Consider the following 23,433-nt stretch of genomic DNA (forward strand, 5'->3'; position numbering starts at 1 on the left):
ACATGCAGTCTGAACTAGCTCATACAAGCCTTTATTCTGACAAAAACAATCAAAATGGATGCACATGCACAAATGTCATTCTACATAAAATCTGCAAAAAAGTTAAAAACAATAATTTAGATAACAGCACTATTATAAAGGCTTTTTTTCTAATGTTTTGGGGTTCTGTTTTTTGGGTTTGTTTGGTTGTTGTTTTTTTTTTTTTAAATTACATTCATAGTTAAACCAGATATATTTAATGTTTACACGCCCCTACAAGAACTGTAAATAATGCAATTAAAAAGAAGTTAGACCAACACTTCAAAGGCTACAGTGGGCAGTAAGAAAGAGGGAGGAGAGAGAGAGAGATTCTGGATGATGGACAGGTTTCCAGGGAATATACAAATTCATGTGCACTAACACAGATACATCCAATCTTACAATTCTTTGGTGCTCAATATACACAAAAACACGTGTTTAAGTGTATACACAACAAAAATTTCCCAACACCTTTCCACAGAAGACCTCCATCTACAGCGCAACAAAACACACAGCCAAAAAAACCTCCTCAAATGAGTAATATTTCAAATCGTTTCATCAACCCCAAAATAAAAGATAATATTTTCTTTTCCATGTGCTTTTACACTTTTTATGGCAGTCTTTGTCATTTTTTTTGTCACTGTAAAAGGTAATGAAGGAAGAGCACATCCAACGAAATAAATCTGTTCCATTGAGACAACTACCCCTCTTGTTTTCCCTGGCTCATCAAGCCCACCTATAGATCTTCTTAAGCTTAGTCGATGGCCAAAATAGCAGAACTTTTGCTATTCTAGGCACAACATCCCAAAAGCTGCTCCTCTAACACACAAGTTCTGGACGCTTGCCAGATTTAAAAACAAATGATAGTACTGGACACCAGCAAGACCTCCTTCCTGCTCTCCTTGAGGCCTCCTTTCTTGACTTGTAAAGCAATAACAGTGCTAAGAAGCAGTAAAATAATGTCATGTTATATTGACAAAATCAGCAAATGCTCCTCAGAGTTTAATTTTATTTCTATTTTGTTTTAGCAATACAGAAAGCAAGTGCTTACCTTTTTGCAATCATTAGGGGATAGGAGGTGAATTACAGCTGTATAATTTCTGTTTCTTATGTGTTTGGAAATACAGTGTCAACATTCATATTAAAAGAGTAATGGAAAGTGGCAAAAGTAAAGTCACATTCATATTCCAAGAATAAAAATACTTCCATTAATTTACAACCAGTGTCAGAGGGTATCAAAGAGAGGGAACCTTAGTGAAACAAAGAATTAAAACATCCAAGCTTTTCTACCATGCCAAGGAATACCACATCGGTATATATATAAAAAAAATAAATCACAAGGTTGAGCTTTGCAAAACTGTAAGTATAAAGTAAGGGCTGTACCAGACTCCCTATGGACTACTCATGACAAGCTTGAGTATCACCATGCAGCTTCCCAGCGCATGAGTTCAAGCTCACAGGAAAAGAACCCATACCCAGATATTGCACTAACTGCACTGTGGAGAGGAACAATAATTTGAGGAAAATTCAAAAGTGCCTGATTTTGTTTAAGAGCTTTTTTTGATCTCGAATAAACTGCTTGTCTTAGAGAGGATAGGACTCCTTAGGTAATTCTTTGGGGCATAAAAGGGCACAAGCTGTGATTCTATCTCAGTTTTGCTTTCCTGCCTATTGTTCTTCACCTGGCTATTCAAACCTAATACCAGGAGCAAAAACCCTCCTGTAGACAGTATTACTTTACAGGCAGGCAGTGTCAGTGCCTGGGATGCACTTGATGCAGAGGGCTCACTGAGAAAGTGGGCGAGCAGGTTTGGTGACAAAGGCTGGCATTGTAGATTGCCCCTTACACCATTCACAGCTAAAGAAAAAGACATTTCTTTTAACAGGACTGCAGCATCTTCCCCACCCCCATTCCCATTTCCCCAGTTAAGCTTTTACTATCACCCTCCCTTTTTTGACCCTGTGCACCTTGAGCTTCTCTGTGCTTCCTAACAATTAGGTGTCAGATATTTTTTGTCTTCATTAAATCTATGCTTCCTGCTTTTCTCACTGCAGGAACAACTGCCAAAGGTTGGAGATTTTGTTGATCTAGTATATGGCTACTTCTTTAGTAATAAGCTGATATTAATTTTTTTTACTGAAAAAGATACATGTATTTGTTCTTTGTGACTCTAATGAGAAGATATCACTAAATACTGTGAAAGATAATTGCTTAAAAATTCAAGTTTGTTTTTGTTGGAAAAGAAAAACTGGTTATTTTCTTCTTGTTCCTGAAAGTGAGAAGTTTAGCTTTGCTCTTATGATGATTAAACACATCAATTAATTTAGACAGCTTGGATTGTTGTGCTACATAATTGCTGAAAACCATTATTTGCTTGAAAGCCAGTAACTGCATGGCTCCCCTTGTTTCTGATTGACTGAGATATTTTATTTCAGTTTAATGTCATTTAATGTGGTTTCCAGAAAACCACAGAAAACTGTGTATTCTAGTGCAGTTCACTCAGCCACAAATCCACATTACAATAATTTTTCACTGCTTTCTGACTTTTATTGGCAATTAATGTCATTTCCCTGTCACAATTAAAAGACAATGCAAAATTAATTTGGATTTCCACTTTTGGATATAACATAGAATACCCAGAAGCCACTTCTGGATTCTCCTGTTGAACATGTAGCTGACTTGTCCAAAGCCAACCACGATTAAAATAAGTAAATAAAAATTAAGACAAATCAGGGGAGTGGAACTTACTAAGTTATTTACCTCAGCATAAGCTTCCAGCTCACATGCTCTATGCTCAGGAGATTGTTCAATTACAAATCAGATTCAGAGCAGGGAAATAGGCAGGCTGACACTGAAAAAGCAAGCAACAGGAGGTGCTTTTTTTCCATATGCTCCTATTCCACATCATATCTCCACTCTCAAGTTAAAAATAGGTTCGAGTTGATGAAAGCAAATGATAGTTTTATATGGGAAACTGTTCCATTCTGATATAATACACTAAAGCACACACAAAAGGCACAGCTATACAGAATAACACCTTCTGGCCAGCTGGATCCCAGCCTTTCAGATATCTTTTCTGGGCTATCCTAATGTGAGAGCCACAGTTTTGATGGGATGCGACTTTGGCTCAGGGTTTACACTCCAGTCATTGGAGGAAGTATCTGGAAAGAGGCAATGTGGTGTCTGAATGGATAATTCCCATCTTCTCAAGGAAAAAGGCAGCTGGTTGGAGAAAATCACTCCAGGAGCCAGAGAGAGAACATAACTAGTGTCAAGGACCAGGGACTGAAGGAATAGCAGAACGAGGGGCTGGGTGCTCAATTCTTTTACTCCACATAGAGACAGGCCCATCCCAAGCCTGGGCATGTGAACAGAAAACATAAAGATACACAAGCACCTGCTACTTTACAAAAAAAACCCAACCAACCAAACAAAAAACCACCACAAACAAACAAAACAAAACAAAACAAAACACAACACTAAAGTGGGTTTTGGAGTCCTTATGCAAATATTTAAGTAAATCAAAAGTGATAATGACAGCACAGTTCCACAGGAAGCTGACAAGTATCCAACTTACATGAAATATAAACTACCAGTTTACAGATACATAAGATCTAAAGGCAAGTCTTTGGCTTACAGGGCCACATTTTCAAAGATCAGTTCACCCAACAGCTTCTGATCACTTCCAGATGTGACAGGCACTTGCAAATGCTGTGGTTCTGACAACATGATGTGCTGTGTCATAAACAAATAACAAACACTTCTGTGGAGATGGCTGGAATGCAAACAGCAAGCCTGTGGCCTTCCCCCCTGTGGCGCTACTTCTGTACAACAACTGCTCACAGTCACATCTGAAAAATCTGCTGGAAATTTCAGATCCCTTCTACATCTCTGACAGGTGGACATAAGGAACAGGTAACAAACCCAGTGGCTGAAGGATCTCGCAAAGTCCTTCTTTGGTGGTTTTGAGTCTGATTTAAGCAACAGACTATTTCTCATAGATATAGAGGAATGTGGAGATGATCAGCTCTGCCAATTACTAGCCTGTTGCTATTCTGTCCTTTGTAAAACACAGCCTTCAATATGACACTGCTTATTGCAGTCATAATATTATGAATTTAAATATAATAATGTCAACTGTATTCATGTCAGACAATATTTAAGCAAATATAAAATTGGGAAATCAGGTATGAAGGGCTGGGAATTTTGCTGTTGGCTTCAGTGGAGCCTGGACAGCATGATGTAAGTGTGAACTCATATTTTCATTAAAAAAAAGAGTAATGGGTGGGTTGTGTCTGACTCACCCTATTGAGATGTCTGTTATATTTCAAACTAGTTATGGTTTGAACATGGTTCTTCTTCACCAGGAAATGTCCATAGCAAAAGAAGCTCTTTCAGGTGTGCTGTATGAAGAGTGACCATACCTCATTTCAATGTAATTTCTTTAGCCACCAGTACAGGGGCCTTGCAACAACTTCACCAGCTTCCAGAAAGGATGAGTTATGATGACAGACTACGCAGAATACAGGAGTTGCCAAAAACTTGTAGTTTTCATGCTCTATTCATATTTTAATGCAAACATTCTGAAACTTCTCTTGGTAAATACAATATACAGAGAATTACTGGCAAGCAGTCTTAACATGGGAAACATTAACACATCTCACTTTTAACAGTGAAGTTCCCCTTGTAAGTTAAACCTGATCTGAATCCTGGCTCCCAAGACAAATATTCTGTAGTTTACCTCATGTGGAGCACATTATGTTTGGCTCAAAAACAGTTTGTGTCAAAAGCAATTATTTCTGTTCTCTAATCGAAGCCCCAACAATGAGTTTTGGTTAGAATATAAAACAAATACATGCAACTTGCTGACTGCCTGATGCCTTAACTGCTTCAGCATCTGATCACTGTAAGGGGTAGCTGGGCACAGCCATTCTGGATGGCAAGGTTTACTAGGTGTGCTGCACACATCCCTTGTCATTTTGCACAGGATGACCTTATTGCCTGGAAGTATCTAAAAGAACTTTGAATAAGTAATTATACTCAAAACAAATTCCATTATCAGAAGAAAGAGAGACAATGATGCTCTGATAAATGCACCAATGCTGGCTGTTCTTTACAACTGATATAAAATGACTACACTTCATTTTGCTTTGCTGTTTTATTTCCCCAAGTTATTTTACAATTTGAAACTTAAAGCATACACACCTTTCTCATTTGGGGTGAAGTAGGTGATTTTTCTAAGAGTTAATAAATACGTGTCGCTGAGAACTCTGGGGCACAGTTCCCCTCCCTTGAATTATCCCCTTGGGCCACGAGAAGGGACAGGTAGCAGCTGCAAATCTGTAACACCTCCACTTCCAGCTCAGCCTGCATGCTGATAACCCAGCCCCCAGGCCACGGCATACCTGCCTGCATGGCCAGAGCCACAGGAGTAGCCCTGGGAACCAGCCTCTCTGCTGGTTACCCTCCTTTAGAGCTCCCTCCGTTCAAAACATGGCTTACACCAAATGGTTGGATCTCACCAAGACTTCTGACATAATGCTTAGCCTTTTAAAATCATTAGATGTTCACTTCTGTCAAAGTACTGAGGGAAAAACTAGGTGTCAGGAAACAAGCCCACATCCACCCACGTCCATATTGCAGATGCAAGACTGCAACTTTACTGCATTTAGCACAGGTTCCCCTCTGGTTCCCCAAGAACTTGGTTTGTGAGACAGGGCAGGGCACGAGATGTTCATAATAACATGACTGCTTTGTATGATACATTTATTCTTGTTTCTCAGCAAATGTTAAAATATTGCTGTTGGGAAACATGGTATAATAATGAAATGCTAAGAGGGATGAAAGTGCTTCTCTGGTACTATTTTGAGAAAGTCATGAAAAGCACTACATCTTTGAGAGCACAGGGGTTTATTTTCTATTTAATTTAATCTACATAATTAGAAGGAAAATAAGACATAAGCCTGAAATAACATAGGAATAAAACATGATCTTATGTCTAGTCACCTGCCAATTACTTCTACACTGAAAAGCAAATAAAATCCCGAAACCCTTAAAAATTAAAGTGACAGAGATTTAGTTGTAAATTGAAACAGAACTTAAACGGAATTCACCAAACAGGATGTCCTCCCTCTCTGCCCTCTTCTGCACTCACGCCACACAATAAATAATTCTGTTAAAAAGTTGATCCGTGGAATTGCTTTATTTATTTGGGCACTGCATGTGCGTTTCTCCATAGCTCTGCCAAACATACCTTCCCACAGACTTGTTGCTTCAGTCCTGGGCCTCTCTTAAATGGCAGACACAAATCCCCTGTGAATTAGATTGAGACCATCATGCTAATTTTCACATTTAACCAAAACCAGATTTAAATTTATGTTTTCAAAGGTGGATGGCTAGTGGAAGGCAAGTATATTTCATGCTTTAAGAGGAGGTAAAGTTACTTCTGCTCTCCAAATGACATTAAGAAATTCCCAAAGAAATTTGACAATAATACGAACTCAGATCACAGTAAATTATATCACTTGGCAGCTAAACTGGAGAACTAAGTCCAGAATTGCCAACAAAACTCAAGACACACATTTGGATATATGGACAGTTTTGCAATGACTAACAGAAAGAAGCCTGCACAGGCATCTTGTGAGACCTATAAAGAACCTTATCAGTTTGGGTTTTTTTTAATAAAAGTGTTCAAAAGGAGAAGATAGAACAGACAGACCATCTGCAATGTAACCACATAAAAGACCCTGGGGCAAATCCAAACCCATTAGCAGAAGTGCTTGACAAATCTGCCAAAGAGCCAGATGCTGCTTATGGAGGAGCCTCTCCCTCCTTGTCATCTGGATCCTCTGACTTCTGCTCCCAGAGGAGAGCAACACTGACTGGTGCTCAGACTAAGCTGAGCGTGGAGGGAGCTGAGGTACAGAACTGCTCTCTGATAAGGCTGTCTTAACATAAGGAGGGGAGGCAAAGGCTAAAATATTACAACAGGCTTAACATGCATTTGTGTAATGTGTGGAAGATGCAGATGGTAGGAAAAAAGAAAGCAAGCTTGCAATTATTATTTACAAGTGGTCTCATCTTATTTGCATGTGGTCTCTTTTTATCTGGATTTTTTTTTTTTTGTTCTTTCTTGTCCTTAGCTGTGATAGAGTTAATTTCTTCTCAGTAGCTGTTGCAGTGCTGTTTTGGATTCAGCATGAGAATGTTTTGGTTTTGGTAAGTTGTGTTTATCCTAAGTCAGGGACCTTTTTCTTTTGTATCTCATGCTCTGCCAGGGAGGAGGCATGCAAAAAAGGCTGGGAGGGAGCATAGCTGGGAAAGGTGACCTGAATGGGCCAAAGGGATATTCCACACCATGGAATATCATGCCCAGCTTATGAACTGCAGGAGTTACCCAGAAATGGGGATTATCTGGGTTCTGGGACAGATAATGCCAGGGTCTGGCATTAGTCAGCAAACAGTGAGGCATCACTATCAGCAAACTATTGTGCATCACTTGTTTGTATTGTTTTTTCCATAATTATAATTATAATTATTAACAACAATAATAATAATAACAATTATTATTATTACTATTATTATTATTATTAATTATGATTAGATATTTTACTTTGTTTCAATTATTACACAGTTTTATCTCAAGCTACAAGTTTTACTTTTGGTTCTTCTCCCCATACCACTGGGGTGGGTGTGTGGAGGGTGAAGTTGTGTGGTGCTTAGTTTCTAGCTGGGAATAAACCATGACAATTCTCTTTTTATTTCCTACTTATTTTTTCACTAATGACTGATCAGGGCCTAGTAGGATGGTAAAGAGATGAATTCTGGTATGTTAAATATGACCACAGCATAATAACTGCGTGGTGTTAGTTAACTGTTTACTGAGTACACGGGACTGACTGATGACATTTAAAACGTGAAACATCTAGAAATTACACTTAAACATATTTGAGAAAAGATGTGATTTGCATAAAAAGCAAACCAATCTCAGAACAGGAGATTTGGATCTCAATGGCCATTTTCTTTTTATTGTCTACATTCTTCTTGGAATTTTTTCAGCTATATTTGAAGTGCAAAGTAGGTGGAATCAAATACTTTTACTATTCAGGCTCACCAATGGTAAAATATATTTAGAGTATACAAGAGGTCAAAGAAGCTGGAACAGAGTCTGAATTAGTTCTCCTATGTACTGCGGTAATGTGATATTACAGAGCAAAAAATAGACCACAGGAGAAAGAAACAGAGCTCCTTCTCATTGTTATTACATGTGCTGCACACGTAAGAAGAACAAACACTGTTATTTTATGGCTCAAAATCCAGTTAAAATTTTAGGATAAGGCTCTAAGAAACTACTCGATCAAGCAAAAACATTCATAGGTGTAATCCTAGTTTATCTTTTGCTCAAAACCAGTATTTACCCTAAAATATTCCTGCAGATTAAAGAATTAAAAAAGTTTGATGGATACATTAATTAATGCAGAAATCCTGCTCTCTTCAGCGAACTGAAAAACCAAAAGGCACTTTGATCTCCAAAATCTCCAGATTACTTCCACTAACACTTCTGTTAGAATCTTGTATATCCAATTTTTTTTAATGTGGTGATAAAAAACAAAGAAAAAACAAACCACCCCAAACAAACAAAACTCCAAAAATGAATGCAAACAGACAAAAAAAATATCCTTTAGGTTTTGTTGCTTTCAGTCATTTTGAAGTCTGACCCATCACTGACTCAGGTTAATGGAAATCTTAACAGTGACATGATCTGGCTTGGGATCACAGGGATAAATGATTATTAATATCACAGAAAGTATGTTATGCCCAATATTAACAAAAAACCCCAGGAATTTTTAACAGACATGAAAAATAAAAAAGTACATTACTTTTATTGTTATAAGCTACAGGGAGCTGTTAATATAAATCATTAAAATACTTCCCTGTGATGTCATCAGTTACCATGTATTTGCACTCTAAATAGATTATTGTAATTTCTGTAAACATCTCATATAAATTTTCAGAACTCTTTCGGGGCTTGATCCAGAGCCAACAAAACCTGATGGGCAGACAGTGACCAGCTTCAATAGGCCTTGGGTAATCAGAAGACTGAATTTCTGCAGTTAAAGAATGAGAACATCAGTGCTCAGAAGGCAGAGAGACAGCACACAGACTGATCTAAAAAAAGGAGAGACTTGCATTGCCTGAAAACTACATGCCTGAAAATAAAATCGACGTTGCAAGGCACTACTCCTTGTAGGAACTGTAGTGCAATTGACATGGTTGCTGTGTGTCACTCAGTTAACGTTTGTGAAGAATCATCTCCCAAACACTTTGATTGATTCCAACTGCCTAAGTGGCACGCAGACTAAATGACTGCACAAAACTTTAATAAGGACCAGATTTGTATAAAACATTCTCCGCAAGCTAAGTCTGTGTGTCCCAGAATGTAGTCTTTACGAGAAATCTTATTCCACAATGTAGTTATTTTTAAATTGGAAAATTGTTGTATGTTTTTTGTCAGTCACTGTCTTGACGGAGTAGTTTGGGCTTGATCCTACCAAACATTTCTCTTAGGTGAAGTGCTTGTAACTGTAGTGGCCTCATTGACATGAATGCTACACTCTGGCATATACCATCCCTCTTGTTGACTAGTTTTTCTTCCAGTCCCCAAAATTACTTGTGACAATCTTTCAATTTAATTATTCTGTCTTTTCATAGAAAATTTGTTTTGCTGTGTCTGTTTCTCCTTATAGACTGCTCCAAGTCCAAGAAATACCAGAAGCCAGTCAAAACGTCTTTTTTCCTGGCTAAAGATTAATCTTATTTTTGCAGGTATTCCCTTCTGGAATTGACCAGTTTTGCAGAAACGCTGAATCTGTAAAACTGAAAGAAATGCTTTCATTGCCTTTGGTCAAACTGTGTATCTAGTGGGTCTTGCAATAAATCAGCAGAGCAACAGGTGATTGCTGGTGCAGTCTGCATGGTTTCCCAGGAGAAGAGGGATACACTAAGATATCAATAGAAAGAAGTTCAAATAAATGGAATTTCAAAAGTGCCTACCTTACATGTCTACTTCAGGATGAGAGGAATCTCACCTTCAAAGTCTAAATCAGAGTCCTGTCAATAACTAATCTCCTCAAATGAAGCCCATTTATTATGTCATAATGATCTACAGATTATTCAATATGGGATAGATTGGAGCTACACTTCTGACTCAGAAAAGCATTATCCTCTGGTCAAAATAAGCTACATATGGTTCACAATACAACAAACCCTTACCTTCTAAAAATCTTCTAAGACATGCATGAGAAGAAAATTAGGGAGCCTAATGTATTTAAACAACACATATGAAATCTGGGTAGACTGGTTTGCTAATTTTTACTCCACAACAAATATGATGTATTTTAAAATATTATAATTAATGCAACTTTCAGCACAGTTTCCATAGCTGTTGCTGGCTTTTTGTGCTCAGCAGCTCAATTGCAAGCTCCTCTTTACTATGTAACAATAATTCTTTCTTTACCATGTAACAGTAATTCTGTTCATCTCTAGAACTGCAAATGAATGGGAAGGTACTGCTGATCCCACTCCATTAGGAATGTGTACGCAGACAGTCATCTGTTTTCAAAGTCATGGAAAAGGCATGAAAGCCTCATCACAGAATCCGTCAGGTGCCTGTAAAGCTTGGATTTGGGCTCAGGGGTTGGAGTGTTAGATCTGGTAAATATGGGCCAGCCAATGCCTGACTGAAATAATGAACCATCACCCTGATCATTCTGAGATAAGACTGTTAAGGTCTTGTTGAGGGAATTAGTTGGTGGAAGAAATCTCAGGTGTATTTTAGTTGAAATCGATGAGCATGAAATGTGATTATCTGATTGTCTGGAATAAGATGCAGAAGATACATGTTGCTTTTAATTTTTTTAAAGTATATGAATGGTTGTGGAAACACTGTCTGGCAATGCATACATGAAGCATTAGCATAGCTCAGATCCAATGAACATAGTGAACATTGCATCCACAACAGTGAGCCCAAACTGCAGAGGAAACAAACTTTGGTCCAGAGAAGTGAATAGGAAAACTGCAGTAGCTCTCACTGACACTCAATACCATCTATTTACTGGGGAACACATTAATGACAATAATTGCTTCTGGATGTGTATGTGCACTCCGTATCCTGACCAATTAAAAACCACGAGTAGGTATCTAAATGAGACCTGTGAGAAAATGTGAAAGCCTACTTCTCATTCAAAAGTTTTAAGAAAGACTTTTAAGATGAAACAGAAACAGGAATTAATATCTTTTAAATCTTACTTTGTGGTGCACATAGAAGCGCGGGTGTTGAAGAACAGAAAAGCAATAATCTGATGAACAGCTGCAATCTATGCTAGCAACCTCACTGAAACCCATATTGAATTGAAATATTGGAGGCCTTTTTAAACACATAAAAAATCCCCGTGAGCTTTTTTGGATAACTGCTTTATCTGGCAACTTGATCTGTGCATATGATTCAATATTTGCCAGTGATCATCACTGGAGAATTTGTAGTTTGGTAACACATAGGGATGAACCCTATCTAACTGGTACCAATGCAGTAACTGTAGTGCCCCTGATTTACACTCTTCTTACAGCATCTGATGAAGTTTTAAATGGGAGGATTTACTTAAGACTGGCTTAATTTCTTTTTCCTTTGCTTTTAGATTTTTTTTTTTTAAAGTATGTAAAGGAAAAGTCAGGAAGTATGGATATTATTGGAAATACTGGATCCACAGGTTTGTAGTAAAAGTCATGCAATAAAGTGGAGGGCTTCTTGCTCTATGGGGCTTAATTTTAACTTACTAATACAAAAATCTATCGCCCTTCTGCAAACACATGAGTAATGTATTTTTTGACATTGTGTATCCTAAGTATTCCTAAGTTGATTTGCCAGCTAACTTTTATCCCAAACTTACAAAACTACTCATCAAAACCTTAAGTTTTCCCTTTCTTCCCATAGATAGCTTCATCACAACATAAATATCATAGCTTAAAGAAGGAAAGTATGTGAAATATCCAGCCACTTTCCTTTGCCTTTCCAGGAAAAAAAGAAACTGTGTTTAAACTGTTAGAAAAATCTCTTAATTCTGCTGCAGTCTTCCATCCTCTCCAGATGGTAAAAAAAACATTATTATTTTTCCTATAATCACTGAACTTTGAGGAAGCAGTAGAAGACCCTGCCGAATTTCCATTTGCAGACTTCCACGCCCTCATTTAATTTCTCTCCTCCCTATTTCATTTTATAGCCCAGAAAAACCAATAGTTACTCTCATGTCTCAATTGCAGACATGACTTTGGTGTTACAGTGGAATCTCTGGCAGGCCTGGTGGTATGAGAAGGAGGATTTGGGGGCAGGAGAGATGCATTCATCAAGCAGACTGCTATGTCACAGAAAGATGCTACCCTGGGATGTGTCGCCAAATAGAATATGCTGTTGCTGAGTGTGAGCAGAAGTCTTGGACTTCATATTTAGCATTTAACCAGACTTCAGAATAACACATATTGTAGCATTTCACATAGTATGAGGTTTTAAGCATAGCTTACAGATTTTAGGGTAACAGAATTATTCCTTATTAGAATTAAAATGGATTTTTTTATTATTAACCTATTTTGTTGATAACTGCAAACAAGCTAATTCTCAAGCACTGCATTAGACTTCAGCAATTCTTGTAAGACATTAAATTTCACGAAGGAGCTGTTCAGCACACTTGGGATTGATACCATTTTAAAGTTACCTGTCATATAAGAAAATTAAGAGCAATGTATGTCTGTAGACTCTGAAGACAAGAACTTCTCTCCCTAACCTTGCTAGTGAATTTGACACAGGGCCAGCATGTCAGGATTGTCCATCATGCTGCTCTTGCCTGTTCCAGACTTGTGGTGAAACAGTTGGCAAGTCCTAAGTATTCGCTGCCTCTCTATCACACACCAACATCCCCAGAAAGCATTTTACATGATTGGATAACTATCCAGGCTTGCAGACTTTGGCTTTTACTACAGAATTATGAAGAAAGAATGCCATAATATTGATACAGCCACAACACCACCTTCTAAGGTATAATGCCACTACCTAGGTATAAAAGGAAGTATTCAGAACCCCTTGATAGGTATTTGACAAAAAAAAATCCCAAGAAACTGACAGAACTTGTAAGACCAAGTTGTTTGTGAATCAAAATGTCTGTCAGTGACATTGAAGAAGCATGCTTCCTTTTGGGTTTACAACTCTCCTATTCACCATAACTTTGTTTTCAACTACAGATCCCTCTCCCTCTGTGTGTAGCAATTTACCTGTCTGTTAAGACAACAGGCACTTTCTCTAAAGAAGTGCTGACAAGATTGATTTTTATTGCAGGTACAGCTGGTCTCTTCTGAAAAGAATTTTTTGATATGCTGCATAGGTTAGTATATCCCTTAAAAAATTTAGCAGTCACATCTGCAGTTTGACTGCTTCTTTCTGAAAGACAAACCCAGGCCAAGCAAGACAAAGAATCTGCTGATACACACATGTCACTCCAAGAATTCTCCTGACAAGGTTCCCACACCCAATTTAATTACTTCCCTACTGTAAAAACACTTTCCATCTGCATTTATTGTAATAGTTTCAAATCCAAAACTAACAGACTATAAAGCTAGCTAAATAAATGAATGATATTGGCCTTAGGTCCCAAGCCAGGAGCTATTCTGTAAGGCTGTGTGTCTCCAGCATTCATTTTTATGCTGATGTTTCATTTTATGTGCAGTGTTTTCACTTAAGCCTTGTTTAGAGAAGAATTACCTTGCTCCAGGCTCTGAAGTGTGATGTGCCACACAGAGCCCTCTAGTGCTGCTCCAGCCCAATGTCTGTCAGAGATTCCCCTCCAAGACCAAAACTCACACAGCAACCAAAAAATCCCACTTCAGGCTGTACACACAGCATGGCATATGCTCAGGCTTGGAACATGAATTTTAGTTCTATCTGATATAACCTCCAAATGAGGCTGAAAAGCTCAAAATGAAAAGTGTTTCTGTTTGAAAATGCACTTCAAGAAATGAAACTGCTTGATTAACTATTTGTAGCATGGATTCTCTTGCACATTCAGGAGAAAAAAAAATAATTATCTTAGTCCTCAGACACAGCACAAAGAATTTAACTATAGCCTGTAAGAAATTTCCTGATGTGCAGAGATAGTAACAGTACATTGCATTCTGGGTCCTCAGGTTTGTTGCCGTTTGTTTTCATCACCCTTTGATGAAATTACATCAGACTGGAATTAATGGATTTTAAAGGCTTGAATTACAATAGTCTCATTTGGGCAACCACGACACTTAAAACTACACACTTGTATATGAGGGTTATGCTACACTGAGATTCTCCATGGTGTCAAAACACTCAGAAAGAACTTGACCTTTACAATAAATTTCAATCCAAAGCAGCAGCATAGCAAATAAGTCTTTCATTTAGAAGTTGTGAGTACTGAAGGGCAAAGCAGTTTCCACTGAAGTCCAGGTCAAAACTGCTACTGACTACACGGAAAGCATACTTGGACATTGAGCTATCTCTTCCCTTTTCCGTTCTAACCAAACTAAATGAAAATACATATTAATAACAGACATGATCTAATCAAAAAAATCAGATGGTGCACAGTGCAGCTCAAGGCACAGGTACTACAATGGCTTTGGATGCTGCAGATGACCCCCAGAGGATCCTGCTGCAATAATTAAGGAACATAGTTAAAATATAGGTAAGGATAGGTTTGGGGGGCAAACCTTGAATTATTTAACTTTTCTGAGTTTTAGTGACAATGTTAGTGAAATGTCAGGTTTATTTTGTGACTCTCCCCTCACAATGAAAGCTTCTGAGCTTTTATGACACTGGAACAGTCTTCTATAGAGAAGCGAGACAAAGACAAGGAGCACTCACTAAATATTGAAGAAAATTATTCACCAGTTTACTAACAATCAGGAAGATGCACATCTAAAACAGTTACTACTTCACTTGCTCAAAATTATCCATATACATACATGCATGTGCAAAACATGGAAGTTAAATCTGTTTCCTTTTTCCCATGTACATGATATTAGAAATGCCTGTGCTGGAAAGGAATGTATGGCTTCTTTCCAGCTTATGAACACAGCATGTTTTTCACATGTGAAAACAAAATGAAGTTTTGGTAAGGGCAAATTTTCCCAAATAAATAATTAGTTTTCCACACTGGAAATAAACTATATTTTCAATAAATTTCAAGACTCAGATATGCAGAAAAGGGATAACTGAAGAAAGTGAGAGCTGATCACACAGATTTCCCTACGCTATTTAATAGCTGGGATTTTTTTTAATTGAATGTGACCATTCAGTGTTATGCCATCATCTACACTCAACAACCCAGACTCCAGGCTGCATCTTTTACAGGGAAAAGGGAAAAATCCCTTTTCTAGAGTGAAAACCACTACAACTGATCCAACCACTTGCTCTTTGCAAAACGCAACTCCGGGGCTCTGATGTTACAAATCCACGGCACAGCTCGGCCTTGCTCTCCGCCACCGCAGTCAGTCGGCGTCGGCCCTCCAGCACCATACCTGGGATTCTGCGGCTCTGAACCATCGGACTCCGGACACGGCTTCTTCACCTGCAGGAGCAAAGCACTGCTGGTTACTCTCACTTGAAACACAACTTCCTCTTGCTCCCCCCCATCACAGCAGAACTTAAAGCGGATCCTGCTCTGCTCACCGGGATCTCTATAAAATATTTCCCGCACTTTACAGCAGCGTTTTGCTGTACTAAACAGTGTGTTTCATTATTATCCCATGAACAGCTGCCAACTGCACTTCCCCAGGCTCCATTAGTGGGTTAAATGTTCAGCTAAAATAGCTTGGGGAGTAGTCTTAACTAGGAACAAAGAAACCAAAGAACCAGGTTCCCCACTTTGAAATGAGAAAGCCATACTGTTCTCAGCTTGGCCAAGAAATGTTTCCCCAATTGATACTGCTTCTGTTTCCTGCTAAAGCTCAAAATAATAAACACCAGGTTCTGGGGCAAAGCGCACCATTAGTTAAATAATTCATATGGTATTTTTAATTTTGTGAATCTGCTAACTGTATGTTAACTATATTTTCCTATTGCACCAATGAATACATGCACTGTTTTCACTCATAATTGCAAGACGTAAGTACATAAAAGGAATTTTAGCTTCCAACTTGATCTCTGCAATACACTGCTGTAGGCTGATTGGAGGTGATAAAATCCATCACTGTCAAAAAAAAATTAGAAAACTGTTCTCTTGCAGACTAGGTATCTCCTTGGGATCTTTATGATTTCCAGCAAAAGTTTAATTGTACCTTCTGGTAATCTAAATTACTTGCATTTTCAGCAGAGGAAAAAACATTTTGCTCGCTAGCTTGCTAATGCAAAATCCAGGGCTCTGTGGGAGGTTTCGAAGTTCCGGTTTTAAACCCACCTAGAAATATCACTCACTAAGGCTCGCTTGGTGTGAGAGACACAATTAAAAAAATCATTCCCTTTACAAACAGCAAGTTCAATGACAACTTTCAGGATACCTTGCATCAAGAAACTCTTCTTTTTTGCTACTTTAAAAGTATTTCAGAGGGAAAAAAAAAGTGACTTTGACTCACTTCTATTGAAGTTATTGACAAATGGCAAAACACTCACCAGGCCCAACAGAAAAAAGGATTTGACTAATGGTAAATATTATATAGATATATAAGTTCGCTCAGCTAAATACCACGGAACATCACTCATAGAGATGAGCCACTCACAGAGCATGAGACACAGTCAGGGTTCACACAAACCCAAACCTGACAGGCAGTATTTCATAAACATTTAGGTGCAAACATCATTGCTATAGTTTTGTGCTAAACCATTGTCATTAAAGTAGCATAACATCTGAAATACAGCAAAATACTTCAGATTTATAAGCATATGAGCATCTGCCATGAAAAATGCCTTCAGTGTGCATTATATACAAACATGAGATATAGTAATTCAGATTATTGTACTGTCTCCTGAGTGTGTCAGTGTCAGAGAGAACTGTTCAAAAAATATATTCAAAATCATTTAAAGACACTGAAATTACAACAGTCTCTCCTTGACAGGACGTGTTTAAATTCAGGAGCAGTTTGTTTCAACTGAGTTATAGAGGTTTGACCAGAAAGGTAATATTTTCATTTTGCATATAAAATATAAGTTAAAATGACTGAAAACATAATGTATTGAGAGCTATAAAATACAATAACATAAGTAAAATTAATTAGAAAAGTAAGTATATGCCTAGTAGCTATATAGATAAACCCTAGTAGATCTTCTTTTTCCATGTCCCTTTACCATACTCTCACTTCCACCATATTTTTGTTATCTCCTTGCTCTTAAATTTACTGGCATTTATACATTCCTTTCCAATTTCTTTTCTATTCTGTGGTTGCCACCAGTAGCACTGTCTCTCACATATGCACTGGGGCTCAGATCTCACTCCCCAGGTCTGCGAAGTTCAACCACTGACGTTAATCAGCTGCTGGAGAGTCTGTCACCCAGATATCCCAACACCTGGATTTTTCAAAGTGACAGCATGTCTTGTGGTAGGCAACTACCACAGAAGCCCAAAGATAGTTCCATCACACATTAACATAATCTGAGCACTTTTAATATGAAGAATATATTAAGACCCCTAGTTTTCGTGGGCAGGGATGATACAGTAATTGGATACTCACAGATGAGTTTTCCTACCATAGCTCACACGACTACTGCATTTTGTTTTGACCAACATTACAAAGCAATCTAAATATCTGAAAAATTATGCTTTATCCATATAAATTAACATTAAACATTAAAAAAAAAAGAACCAAAAAATTACCACCAAAAAACCTGAACTGATAAATGTTGATAAAAGTTGAAAGGTCATAGCAGAAAAGCCACTGAGCAATTGTATCAAAAATACTCACTTCCTGTGTGATGCAATAAACTTGGGAAGAAAAAAAAAGACTATTTCTTATTTAAGAATATTGCAATGAAAGCAAAATGCTTAAAAAGTGAGAGTATTTCAGGTTTGTTGCTTGGCACATAGATGATGAAGTTTATCTATGATCATTATCTGAAGAAATGTGCAGAAGCATAGAGTATAGATTTGGCTTGTCCTCTGAGACTAAATGTAAACTTCATTGTATATCTTTAGGGTCCCTCTTTGAGAGAAAATATTTAATAAATAAAAATGTTATTTCTTAAAGGACGAACAGGCATGGGATTTTCTTTCAAGTGGCCATATGGAATGAACACCATTTCTCTTCAAGGCTACTCAAGTAGCAAAACAAATTCTGTTATTCATAAAATTATGCCACCCTTGAAGGTGAACAGAAAATCACTGTGAAAATGTCTGATCAAAGACTAAATATTGTTTCCTTTGTCTTCAGCTGCACTGTTTTACCTCTTAATCTGCCTTGCTGACTGTTTTCAAAATAATTAACTTTCACTAACACCACATTTATTTACATTCTCATGTGTTAAATGCTATAAAAAGAACCTTTTTCTTTACTCCTGCTCTGTTTTCCTTTCCCTCTCTCTGTTTACACAGGTTTTCTCACCGTTTTAGTTAAATGCATGTTGAGAATCATTCACAAGAGTAAGATTCCAGTTTTAGTTTGAATTCTGTTGAACTGTACTGAACTTTCCTACTCTGGTTGCCTGCTACAAATTGTTTGTAAAGTTTCAGCTAAAAACCTTCAAATACAAATATTTGTGAGAACAGACTGCCGTGTTCATGTTTTGAATGTCACGTCATTATGCTGCTGATTGGCTTCAGCTCCTGAAAGTTGGAGGCAAAATTCCAGAATTGAAAGGGGAGGGGGAGAATTACCAACACCCAGGAATTATAATTTCTGTAAAATGGTGTCCACATTTATTTCAGTTTGTAAGATTCTAAAAGGCCTGTTGTCACTCCTGTTGGTGAGCTCCTGTTGCAGTGTGGCTCCTGAATTTCTGAAGACCCTATCTGCATTGAATTTCCATCTCAAAGATGCTGGTGCTGAACAAGCCTCAGGATTACTTCTGAGTGCCTGGAGAACCCCATGCCATCAGGAAATTTGACACTATCAAAACTGTCCCTCTTAGTCAGTTCCATCTCCCACTGTGCAGTGCCCTGGGTACAGGGTACCCAGGAAGTACCCTGAAAGTTAAAAAAAAAACAACCCTATAGACTCAAATGAAGGGAGGAAAAAGAGAGAAAAAAAGAACAGGGAGTAGGAACAGAAATCAGGGCACAAAAGAAGAATGGGCTCTCCATGGTGTCAAAACTAGAGGAGAGCAGAAGCCAAATGCAAAAAATGTGACAGAGGCAGGGGTATGATGTGGACAGAAGAAGAATACTGGGACTGGCTGAGATGGAACACCACAGTTTGCTGTCCTCTCTTCTAGATTTGGCACTAACACCACAAACATAACCTTAAGCACTCATCAGATACCTGTGAAACTCATTACAAAAGTCATTAGTGACCAGTCTGAGCAGTGGACTAGTTTTGCTACTCCAGTGGTACAGAAGACCTAATTAATGATCCAAGCTTATTTTCCAAGGGAAAATATACCTTGAACTTATAAGATTGTGTACAAATGTTACTTTTATGTAGAAAAATGAAAGTCCCATTTGGCTTAAACTTTTATTTAAAATAATCAAAGTTTTATACATTTTCTACCTTCACCTGTTCAAATATGAACACTGTTAAAAGTGTCTGATAATTTAAGGTCACTGTGAAAAAGATATGCATTTATTAGGCAGCAAAGAACTGAAATAAAGGTATATGATAAATATTTACATGATAAAGGATTTTATATTAATTGGGCTTTGGATTCTTCATGTTTAACAAAGATACAGTGAGGAACATTAAAAGAAAAATATAACTATGCATTACTGGAAAAAAAGACACCCCCTGGAAAGCCTAGGATGTCAGGTAATAAGATCTGCACCATAATGTGCAAGAAGCTGAATTTCCACAGGCCATATTAATTCTGGCATTTCCTTGCTTCTGATGTTTTGCTTTGCAACATTAACATCTTTTAACACGATTTTATTGGACCCCATTACACTAAATGTTAAACCATGAAATGGTCCTGCTCTGTGAGGTGTTCTCACACACACACACACTGGTGGTATTAAACTCGTAATGCAACACAGGTGAGAAATCCCTTCTAACACTTACAGCTAAAAAATCTTGCCACATCAGCACTAAATTATTCTGGCAATGAATCTGCTGAGTTCCCTCATCTACTGCACCAATTACGGCCTTGAGATCCATCCTAAATCAGTAGGGTTGCAACAGGGCTGAGTAGAACCTGCGATGCTTTGGGTCTGGAGGAAGCAGCTATGCATGGTGGTGGTGTGGAGGCTCTAACATCAAGGAGACAAGAATGAAGAAAGAAAAGCACTTTTTGCAGACACAAGGACAACCTCAAACCACATCTTTGTGCTTCCTCAGGCTGTGTGATTGCTCTGGAATATGGGCAGAGCAAGTGCACTTGCACTGCCTGGATGTCTCCCTACAGCAAATTGCTCTGAAGGAAGCTGACCCATCTCTGCTCGCTGCTCAGGGAAGGGACTATGTCTGTAGAACAGCTCCAGGAGAGGATGGCATAGGCAGGGGAACTTGATGGAAATAACAGGTAGAAGAATATGACTAAGGATATCAGTGACACTGCAATGAGTATGAATAGCACAGAAAAGTATTTCTCCTCAAATGTTTTTTACATGCTCACTTTGATAGTGTTTACATGGAGTTTTATAACAGTCTTGACAACAAAAAAACCTTACTGGAGACTGTCTTTACAATGCCTTTGTACACATCTTTGCTAAAGATTTCCTCTGCTGTCATTGATACCACAAAACAAATAATGTCATTTACTTGACCAACAAAAACAGGGCAAGGGTTTGCTTACAGATACAGTGCTGGGATTGAGTCACAAATCGTAGCCATGCAGAAAATATATGTGCTTTTGATTTAATTAAAAAACCCCACAACAGAACAACAAATATTCTTGAAAGTGAAGCAGTTTTTTGAAGACTGAATTCAAATAATACTCCAATTATGTATGTCCTGTGAAGACAAAATCTCAGTGAAGCTTCTGCAAAATCAAACATATGCTGGGTAGACCTAGAGAAACATATGAAAAGAATACTAAATAATCCCAAATTCTGAAATTATTTTTTCACAGTAATTCACTATTCTGCCACATTTACATAACTCTCATAAGTATATTGCTCACTTAAATCTAGTGACAATAATAACATTATATAAAGTTTGTATTAAAATACAATATTAAATGAAATTAAAATGTATGTGAAAATGTAAGACTACACTTTTGTGCACAAGCAAATTTTAATTACATTTCTGATGTAGTTAAAACCCCAAACACTGATGTTACTGTTGAGTGAAAGAACTTGAAGCAATAGAAAATTGATTTTTCCCCCTATTTTTCACAGTGCAAAGACTGTACATAGTTGTATTTTATCTGAATCACACCATGAATTTGTCATATTTCAGCAGATCTGAAAACAAAAGTTCTGATTGTAATGGAAGAATAAGTAAAAATATGCTACATAAATTGTTCTAAAATTCACTGTTTAAGGAGTTTTTTGGTTGTTAGTTTGGTTTTTCTTAATAAAAGTCTATATGAGCTAGTTCCCTAGTGGAAACAACATGTCTGGTCATCACCTAAACCAGCTATTCAGGGTCTCTTCTGTTTTCTTAGTAATGAAATCACTATGCCATCAACTACAATTGAAAACTCTAATCAAAACAAAATTGAGGTTTGAATACACTTTTTTGAAAATGAAAGTAAAGTGCAAATTATTTAAAAGTTTTGAGTATTAAAGCAGACTGCTGATGCTGACTTTTGCATTTTATGTAGCACAGCAGAGGAGACTTCATATTCAAAGACATCAGATATGTTTCCATGCCTCTAAGGGGTGAGAGCAAGGGATGGGAACAAGGGAAGTCACTGCTGTTCCACCATCACTTCTGTTTTCCATGCAAACCTTTCCTAAGATAGATTTGTTCTTGATGAAATGCATCATGAAGTTACAGTAGTAACTCTGGTCAGATCCACTAGAAGATGTACACCTAACTCACAAGGAAAACTAATCCAGAAGGGATATATTTAGTATTAAATAACTACAGTTCAGGCATCTAAATTGGTCCAGGCTTGTCACATAAGGCTTCCTTTAGATCTAACAGAAAGATACAGATGCATTTTACTGGACCTAGAGTAGTCATCCATTTCAGGCAGAGGGGAATTACACCCAATTAAATGTGACTAATGGCTTCTACTCTCCAGTTACCTGCTGAAACGCAGGTAGTTGGGAAACACTGAGGAAATGGAATGGTGCTGTAAAAGAGAGAGGGGCAAAGCCTGTGTGCCTCATGACATCCTCCATGAAATCTTCTTTGTTGGCAACACTGATTTTAAAACAGAGAGGGATGGCTCCCAAGGAAGTCACATGTTTTAGAGCCTCAGCTCCTTTGAACCAGTCACTGAACATAGTAATTTTAAGAAGAAGCTATGTCTTAAAAACCATACAATAATCTTAAATACTTCCACTTCTTCAGATGACAATCTTCATGACTCTCAAAATGTTTTGGATTTTCTGTACAAATTGCTGCTGAGAACAGTGTGGACAAACCAGCAACCAGTCCATAGACAGCCCAAAGAGCTGCAAAGAGGCACTGCATTTCATTTAGGTCTTATTTCACCAGGCTGGAATGATGAGCAGTGACACACTAGAGCTCTTGCTGGTGTGCACATTACATACACATTGAAGTTAATGGGAATTTAATCAATCCAGGTAAATACCTTTTTCATATTTCCAATGAGACTATAACGATCATTTCTTTTGGGCATGCTGCACAGTCTTACCATTGACACAAGCCTTTGTAAAACATAAATCAGAAAGCTTTGTATAAGTAAAACATGAAACTCCGTTTCTATTGAGAAGTTTTAGAGAATGAAGGTATCATTAAGGTGACATGATTGATAAAATCTGAGAAAACTTTAACTCTTCAATTTTCTTACTCATATGCTATCATTGGGGACTAAACATTCCTTCCTTGGTAATTTCTTGCTAGTGGAAAGGTTTCCTATGTGTTTGTTTTTGCAACATGACTAATGGGTTCAAACAGTTCAGAGCTCTAAGCGTTTTTAAAATCTTTTATACCTGCAAACATTTTTAAAACACATTTTAAACTGCCTTTGGCACAAGTGCACTAAAAATATCAGAGGGTGTAACAGTCAAGTCATAATTTAAGCGACTGGAACCTGTAAAGTACTAACTTGTACATTTTGAAAAGCATTTATGCATGCACTGTGGGAAAAATTGGCATTCTCTTTTTCTTTTTGTTTGTTTGTGTACAATGAA

General features: G+C 37.6%; 1 protein-coding gene across 14 annotated transcripts in view; it reads right to left on the reverse strand.

The window, feature by feature from the left end:
• The window catches only part of EYA4 (EYA transcriptional coactivator and phosphatase 4), a 141,239-nt gene that overhangs the window by 50,161 nt on the left and 67,645 nt on the right, over nt 1-23,433 (reverse strand). For 12 of the 14 annotated variants that reach the window (XM_039707584.1, XM_039707588.1, XM_039707585.1 and 9 more), the window contains one exon: nt 15,605-15,654. In XM_039707584.1, coding sequence (XP_039563518.1) covers nt 15,605-15,654 — 50 coding nt within the window. Of the gene's footprint in view, nt 1-2,779; nt 2,871-6,272; nt 7,498-15,604; nt 15,655-23,433 lie in introns of those variants that run through there. The other 2 variants (XM_039707593.1, XM_039707596.1) reach the window with 2 other exon arrangements.

The sequence above is a fragment of the Passer montanus genome, unplaced genomic scaffold, assembly GCF_014805655.1.
Source record: "Passer montanus isolate IOZ18808 unplaced genomic scaffold, ASM1480565v1 scaffold2, whole genome shotgun sequence".
Lineage (NCBI taxonomy): Eukaryota > Metazoa > Chordata > Aves > Passeriformes > Passeridae > Passer > Passer montanus.